General features: G+C 29.0%; 1 protein-coding gene across 1 annotated transcript in view; it reads left to right on the top strand.

Moving 5' to 3' along the window:
• The first annotated feature begins 4067 nt into the window (after window positions 1-4067).
• The window catches only part of LOC128985277 (uncharacterized), an 84034-nt gene continuing 79060 nt past the window's right edge, over window positions 4068-9041 (top strand). Inside the window, exon 1 of the mRNA XM_054404668.1 lies at window positions 4068-4074. Within this exon, the coding sequence (XP_054260643.1) occupies window positions 4068-4074 (7 nt within the window). The remainder of the gene's footprint in view (window positions 4075-9041) is intronic.

Below are 9041 nucleotides of genomic sequence, written 5' to 3'. Positions count from 1 at the left end.
TATAGATTGGATTAGTTGAATGTCACAAAGGTTGTTCTAAAAAATAATGGAAATCGTTTATATGAAATCATTCCTAATTTTGTAATTGTGTACCCAAATTATTCCATGAGCATTAGAAAAAAAGGTCGACTGATGTGTTTACCATAAAAAAGTTATAAATGATTTTTCAGACTACCGAGTTTCCTTCTTTTATTGCTACAGGTTAAACTTATTTATTCTCTTAAACCTATTAGATTATCATTAGGAAATAGTTATTTGTGCAACTAGTGAGAAAAGTGAGCAATTGACTCACTCGAGAGAAATCCTTACTCCCGAGCCGTAGGCGAGTGAGGAATGGTTTCTCGAGTGAGACAATTGTGCTTTGAACTCGAGTTGCACATTATACTTTTCCTAGCGTTACCATAAAACAAATAAATTGGTGAAGAAACATAACCTATTTTTACACAGAAGTGAACTTTAAATATAACATTTAATGTGAAGTGACAAATACAACAGTACAACAGCTGACCAGCTGATTTACAGCCAGTGCTGCCAACGTATTTCGCGCGCATACGACGTTGCCTGCATGTTACGCGCTCACTATTTCGTGCCTTCACGTTGCCAATCTGGAGTGAGACAAAGTAATTAGAGTGAGACAATGTTAACATTGTCTCACTGATGAGTAAATTGACCACTTTGCTTTCTCAAATCAGTGAGAGAACATGTACATTGTTTGGTAACTGTAGGAAAAGGTACATTTTTTAAATATGTTTATTGTTTATGTCCACCATATGGACCAGATATGTATTCAAGTTCGGAAAATGATACAGTTTTGTTATTAATTATTTATTTAATAATCAGTAAATAAATGTAAAGATTCTATGACTAATTAAAATTGTTAATGTTAATCACTATTTGCATTTATTACAATGAGAAATGAGCACACTATAAATATAAAATAAATAACAAATTAATTTGTATTGATATCACTGGGTTCAAGCGTCATCGGATATTAAAAAAAAAAAAAAAAAAAAACAGTAAAAAAGCTGGAGACATAAAAAAGCTTAGTTAGAAAATAAATTTTAAATTATACAAGAAGGAGGACAATGGATTATATAGGAAGGAGTTATTCGAGATGCAGAAAACCCCGTATTTTCATATCTATATAGTTTGTTTATTAAAAAAAATAATGAACATTAAAATTGTTATAAGATCATAATACATTAAAATGTACCTAAACCAATTTCTTCCACCATCAGTTAAGCTATAAAGTATTTAACTGATATTTTATTTCCAAAAATAACAACACATAGACTTAATCTGAGTTCAAAACGATAAAACTGTTTCATTTCCTACCTTTACCGTATCCTTTCCTGAAATTGAATTAAAGAAATGAGAGAAACAACCTCTCCAACCACTGACGTAACTTCGCAGCTTCTATTAAATAATTCTGTTGGACTCCTGATTTCTCTCCTTGATTTTTCCATTGTTTTAGAAAGCATACTTGATTCTGATGCTGCAGATAAAAAAAACTAACTGTCTTTAGTCATAGAAATAATCAGTTCAGGACAAAGACAATTATTTAAAAATGTTGTCACGCCTAATACATTTAGTAAATTTAAATCTGGTCTAGTAATACACTTTGTAAAAATGTTTATAATTAATTTTTTGTACTATACTAACAGAATTGCTTTAGGCTAGACCCTTCAAAAACGGAAATTATAGTTGATGTTAAATTTGGCTTTAATAATAAATAATAAATAAAATAAAATAAAATAAAATAAAATAAAATAAAATAAAATAAATAATAAATAAAATAATAAATCGCTTTATTTATCAAGCGATTGTCTGTACAAACAGATTTTCAAAATAACTTTCAAATTCTTTGATTCAAGGCAATTGAATTTATATATTAAAATTTATTAAATAAAAAGCCTTTGACTCAATCTGCACGTTAACACATTTACCCAGAGACTTTTCAAGAAAAAAAAAAATAAACAAAGCAGATAACAATGAACACTAAACGTATGTTCAAGATTACTTGAACTTAAGCTAGTTCATGTTTCAAGTGTTTGACACATCGTTGATTCGACTAAGAACTGTGTAACCAATGTGATGCTATGAATTTAAATATGTACGTATTAATTAGATATTTGTCTAGTCATAATCATATTAATTTTTTTAATTTAATTTGAGGCTAAACATGATTCTGAAATGTGTAATTTTCTTTTAAGCTACAGATACTACCACAGCGACACAGGCATGCAGCGGGAATTTAGTCTCCTGCTAAACACTATGTTTGTTATAACTATACAAGTGGGTAAAAATGGGAAAATGTTGATTGCAAATTATGTAAAGTAGGAATTTTGTTCGATTCCTTAATTAAACAATTTAATAGCAATTTAATTACTTGAATATTTGAATTTGAATATTCTATAATCATTGAATATATATACCTATAGTCACGTATAGTCATATATAGCCATATATACCTGTAGGTATATATAGTCGATGCTATAATTTATCAGAAATAAAATTGTAAAGTAAAAGGCTACTTTCATAGTATTTATTGAAGTAATTTATTATGATGAATTGCATTTTCATTAAAATTTGTTTTAAATTTACTAAATAAAAACTTCTTCCAAAATAGTATTTTACGTTTCTAGTCCTGAAAGTAGATGTATACCGGACGAGCATGGATAACTATAAGAGTCCGGTAAACACATTTCGGACGAATGACGAAGAATATTTTACTACTCTAAGCTTACTTAGCAATAACAATCTGTAAAAATCCTTTTATTTTACCACCGACTAAAAAACTAAAAATCTTTACTCATAACCTCTAAGAGAAGTTATATTTTTTATTATAACCACTCAATGCCAAATATAATCAGCTGGTTGGTGTCCGGTAAAAACTCATTACAGTACAAAAGTACGTAATGAAATACCATTTGATTAGCTGGTGACAAACAGCTGTTTTCTGGACTAAATCCTTGCGTGGGGAGTTCGTTAAAACAGTGATGTAAGGCCTAAAAATTTTTACTTTTATTTACGGACTTATTATCATAACCAGGAAAGACTTTTTTACAAGAAATTCGGTTAGAATTTCGTAAGGCTTAAACATTTCTCAAATAAGTATATATTTTGAGACAAAAATACCCAAATCTTTAAGGAATATGTAAAATGCATTCAAGAACAGATTAATTTGTTATTTTTATCATTGCAAATTTCTAATCTGAATAATTTGTATGACTGATAAAAAATATCTATACATAATTTATATATACATAATTTAATGATTCTATAAAAGGTTATGAAAACTTTGAGTGTAACATAGACATGAAGTCAATAACTAGGATTTTAAATGATAAACTATACCGGACGATTATTAAACAAACAATCTATACACTAGATATTTTTATTACTTTCTTACATTGGTCATAAGGTGTTATCTCATTACCTCTTATCAAACTATGTTAGTGGTGTGCATTTACAAGTAAGCACTTTCTTCAGACACCCACCAAATTGCGCTCACACAATAGTTTTATTGTATTTTACCTAGGTTTTTTACTATATAGTCTAATTTAGTTATTGACATTTTTTTTTGACAAGATTTTTTATTTTACTTTTTTACAGGTTTAGTTGTGAAGAAAATTACTTTTTTAGACAAATTTACCAAAAGGCAAACACATTAAACTTTTTAGTATAGAAATGTATTAATCACAATTAGTTCGTACCTCGAAAGAACGGGACTCATTTGCTCCAAGCAAATCAAAGATGTTTACAATAGTTTGACTTAGATTATTTGTTACATTTTCACCTATGGAAACTTTTTCTTGTTCAACAAAATAGTATTACTTAAACTAGGCTAATCTCATAAGGCCTTGTCTGTACATTGATAATATCATACTGTTGGCTGGCGAGAGGTCGTTGGCAGTAGGAGGAAGCTAGTGTAAGGATGCATCAGAATTGCCGTTTTACACTAAATCCTCATTCTAAAACTCATTTTAGGAATAGCATATCCTAATATACATTTACACGAGGAGAGATTCCCATTTTTATCCTGGATAGAATGCTCCCTAACGATAATGTCATGTAAGATTGTTTGGATATGAATTAACACTACAAACTTTAACAATCCCACTTAAAGAAAGTTAATGCTCTAACAAGGATTATATTTCAAAGCTTTTGAGGAGATATCTATACAAACAATATCCTCCAAACTAGAATTAAACATAAATATTTGATTATTTGGCCTTTATCGAGTCTAAGCTGTAATCCGCAAAATGAAACAAAATTTGCAAGTCAAGACAACAATTTAACAATTTAATTGTTGTGCTGTATATTCAGTTAAAGAAATATTTAATCAAAGTCATAGTTTATTTATATTCTTTATACAAAAGTTAAAATTTAAAATTAAATCTTGGTCTGCTATAAGTATGTGATAATTTAAAATTAATTTCTAGTTGCACATAGCTAAATCGGTACAGGCTTATATTAATTTCTCATGTGATTTCATACGATATTGTTCGTAAAGAAAATCTAGTCATTGATATAAGTCGTTAATGTTTTTTAGTTATTTATGGTTTTAAGACGTTGCATATCGCTAATTACCATTTATTTCATCAACATTACTAGTTGGAAAATATAGTAAATAGTTGTGTCTTTTTGTGTATGACAAGTTTTGGACATAGTTTTTCCGCAAAACATTTTGACGGACGAATAGTATTTCGGTATTAAATATTGGTTTCGTCGTTTTGTCAAACTCATTAGTACAAGTTTTTGAAACGAAATCAAAAAAGATTTGTTTATTAGATATAACTTGCCATGTTTTACGACTAGATACGTTTCGGTAGGAAACCAAACAAAGATTGCTTATTAATATCTAATAAATGTTGTCCCGAGAGAATAATCAGTATCTATATAAAATATTTGCTTTTAAAGTTAACAAAGCAATTTGCAATAACTAATGCTCTGCTAGGACACAAGTTTCAGTTCAGTAAATATACAATGAAACTTAACAGCTTAATGACTGCAACGTAAAAGTACTGAATGCAGCAATACCGTGCCTAAAATGTCTTGCAAACCTGAACTAATATCCCGAGGTTGTTGGAAGAATTTCGCGTGTCAGAGTTTCTTGTTCTTGTAATCCATATTCATGTTATAATGAGTCTCAAACGAGGGTGTATCAGCACTCTCTGATTTATAAACTGCAGAAAACCTTCATGCAATTATTGCAGTTTGTCGTCAACCTAAAGAAACTAAGGGACGTTATGGATTCCAAAGTGTTTCAAAGTTTACAGTCATTCCGTAAATATAATAATGATGTAATGACCATAGTATAACTCTAATAAAAATATGAACCACTGTCATATCAATGATTCTTATTAAATGAATGGCGACGATCAAAATAATTCTTTACAATTTTTTATCGACATTTCAAAATTTTACAGGTTTAGTTAAAAAGTTATGGATTCCACGCTTTTTATAACTGGATTCCTTAATTGTTTCTTAATATTTTGGTTTATTGACCTTGTAAGAATGTGAGTAGTTATATAATCTTAGAGAAATTCTTTAATGCATTTATAATATACTTTGACTTTAGGATAGCCACTTACACAGATGTCGACAGTAATACAGCTAATATAGCTATTTATATAATATAATAATATAATATAATATAGCTATTATAGCTAATACAGCTAATATAGCAGTAATATAGCTGTTATTTTTGATTGCTTTTATTGATGCAATTGCTGATGAAATGTTGATTTGTTGTAATATAATGTTTTGTATTTACATAATCTATTATAATCTTAACCGAATGTGTTTTGTAAATGGCATTGCCGTGGAAATAAAAATGAAAATGAAAATGAATACAAACTCCAATCTTGATTCCAAGTAGATAGAGTTTACCCCAATAATTAATGGGTAGGTAATGAAATAATTTTTGAGAACCCAAATTATAAAATGGTAGCACGTTTGATTACAGAATTATGGTAGCAATGCCACTTTAACCTTCCTGTACCATAGTAATAATAATATTTTATGAAAAATCATTTGGCAACTCTAGAACATAGATGGCAGACCCCTCAAGACCAAAAAACCTTATTCCAAGAATAGAGATCGGACAGACGTTTTGGTTAAGGAAAACTAAATAATCATACATTTGAATTTAGATGTACAGGGTGACCGTAAAAAAAACGTTTCAGGACTTTGGCATATGAATGCTAATGCTGAAAGGAGGAAAAAGTATTCCAAAGGCATGTACTTTGTCAAAAGGAAAATAAATCTTCTTATTCATATTCTTATTCTGTGAAGGTATGTCCGAAAATGCATATTTACCTAGAAATACGTCATTTTGTTTTTATACATAAATATTTTTTTCTATAAATATATTAATATGTTTAGTTTTTCAACCAATGATTATGAAACTTGGTAAGAGTTTACGTACACAATACCTAATATAGGAAAAAAGATGGTCCGATTAGAAATTTTAAAAATGGCGGCCGTTTGAATTATTATAACTTAAAACAAACTTAAAATTGGATAATTTTATAAAAAAAATTCTAGATAATTTTTTAGCATTTTCCATTCCCTATAAAATGATACCAAGTTAAATAAGATCGGACAAAAAATAACTTAAATTAGAACGTTTATTAGTTATAAGATCAGTCAAATAAGTGCATCCGAGTAACTTTGCTTTATTTTATACACCAAAAACGTTATATTTCAGTTATTTTTTGTCAGATCTTTTTGATCATGGTATAATTTGATAGGGAATTTAAAGTGCTAAAAAGTGTATTTGACATTGTTTGATAAAATTATCAATTTTTGAGTGATTAAATAATGAAAATTTAAACAGCCGCCATTTTAAAATTTTTTATTGAACCAAATTTATTTTTTTTTCTATCATAGGTCTTGTGTACGTTAACATGCTCACCAAGTTTCAAAACCATTGGTTAAAACAATTCACAGATAAACACATTTGTGTATACAAAACAAAATGGCGAATATCTGGGTAAACATGCATTTTCGGATATACCTTTACGTAAACCTTTTTCTTCCTTTTAGCATGAGGATTCGTATGCCAAGGTTCTGAAACGTTTTTTTACACCCTTCATAAATGACTTAACAAATCAGCTTAAAAATGCACAATACCAAGTATCAGAGGTTACTTACGATCAATATAATACGACTTCAATTGATTGTTTTTAGTTTTAAGACACATACGGTTACATTAAAAATCCTTCATAAATTTGGCTTAAGGTTAGTTTTCGTTGAACCTGCAAGACAAATTTTGAACCATGTAAAGAAATTTTGGAATATATCGTTTAAAGGAGCTAGGCTACGTTCCACTCAAAATAAATATCAATACAAGGACATAAAAAAAACTTTATTTAAATAAATATTCAAAACTAAAAACGCATAATATTCTTCAATGTTATACAACGTGAACACACGTAATATACACTTCGGTATGAATGTAAATTCAAGTAATGACCAACAGATCTTAACCTCCTTTCCAAACATGACGGGTCTCCATAATTAGATCTCCTTAACGAACTTCCTTAACCTTCCCGGACGTGCTCCTTTAACGTTTTAAAAACGTTTCTTTAGCATAGCCTAGGTAAAAAATAAAATATTTACTCTAGTAATATTTTATCATTAGGATCAGAAACAGAGTGGTTGAAAAATATTTTTGTTATTTTTGTGATTACAGACAAGTTTCTATTTTCTATAGAACATGAACTTTTTGTATGTTAGATGTAGGACTATATTCCATATATTTAGTCAACTGCTATTTTAGAAATAATGCTTCGTGTAGTATTTTGTTTATAGTGTTACCCTAAAGAGGATAAACTGATTTCCAGACCTCCACTGAACGTGGATAAACATAAAAAAAACATTATCATGGTATCTAATTATTCACAGGCTTTAGAGGTTTTACCAAACACTCTTTTCCTTGTTGCAGCAAATCCAGGCATTCATTTATTAAAATTAAATAAAGACTATAAATTAAACAAAGCTCTTCGGTATATTTAATCAGGATGGTTTTTTTGAAAATCTTATAGCTAAGAACAACTCAAACCGTTAAAAATCTTATTTAGGTGTGAGCTGACGAACCTACGATTAGTTTTTTTTTTATCAAACTATTAATTTTTTACTCTCAGTTGGTAAGTTATCTTTCTCTCTAATACAGAACATGACTTACAACTGGTGTTAAAAGCTGGCAACAGGTGGCTTTTAAAGCAAGAAAGTGTTTTAGCCTGAGAAATCTGTTATTTACACCTTTAAATCTAATCTGTTTATTTTGTTTTCTTATACTAGCAAAATAAAGTCCCTAAATCATCTTATACCTAGTACATTAGGCCATAGAGAGTAAATAAATACGTCTAATAACACGTATTATACTGATAAAAAGTTATTAAGCCATGCTCACAAAATAGCATACCATGGATTGTAAAATATATTTGGTTTAAATGTTATTTTAATCGGTAGGCCGTCACACAATTTAATTTCTTATTACTAATTGTCAAGCATTAATGTTGCGTTTTTTAGAGATTTTTAACACAATGGCTAAGAAAATAATAACAACTGTTAATTTACTATTCCAACACCAGTTATAAGTTCCTTTATTTGAAGACATGTTTTATACTCTTACAGTTTCAATCTGTATCCATATAAATGCATGTAATTATTTCAATGAGGATTTGTTTTTAAAATTTTGCCTTAAAACGTGAGTTCTATCGTAAGTAAAAGCGTATTTTGATACCACCATGCTATAAGATTATCCTGTTAGAATGTTAAGAAACAAGGCTTCTCCAATTAGCATATTTTAATGCATTACATAAAGGCAGTTAGCTTTACAATCGTATGTTGGCGCCTTAGCAAAAGTTTGTATGATTTTCAGGCAGGGCTGTTATGATGCAGTATTATTTAAGTAGATGTATTTGAGTCGCTGACCATAGATCCATTGAAGCGTAATACTTTAAATGTATGTAACTCCCTATGACCTTGAACTAAGAAATGTATCTTTAGTGAGTGCTTTACTAAAAAAA

The sequence above is a fragment of the Macrosteles quadrilineatus genome, unplaced genomic scaffold (assembly GCF_028750875.1).
Source record: "Macrosteles quadrilineatus isolate MER2022 unplaced genomic scaffold, UCM_ALF_1.0 Scaffold_2__2_contigs__length_208266976, whole genome shotgun sequence".
NCBI lineage: Eukaryota > Metazoa > Arthropoda > Insecta > Hemiptera > Cicadellidae > Macrosteles > Macrosteles quadrilineatus.
This window is presented reverse-complemented; position numbering and strand designations above follow the sequence as displayed.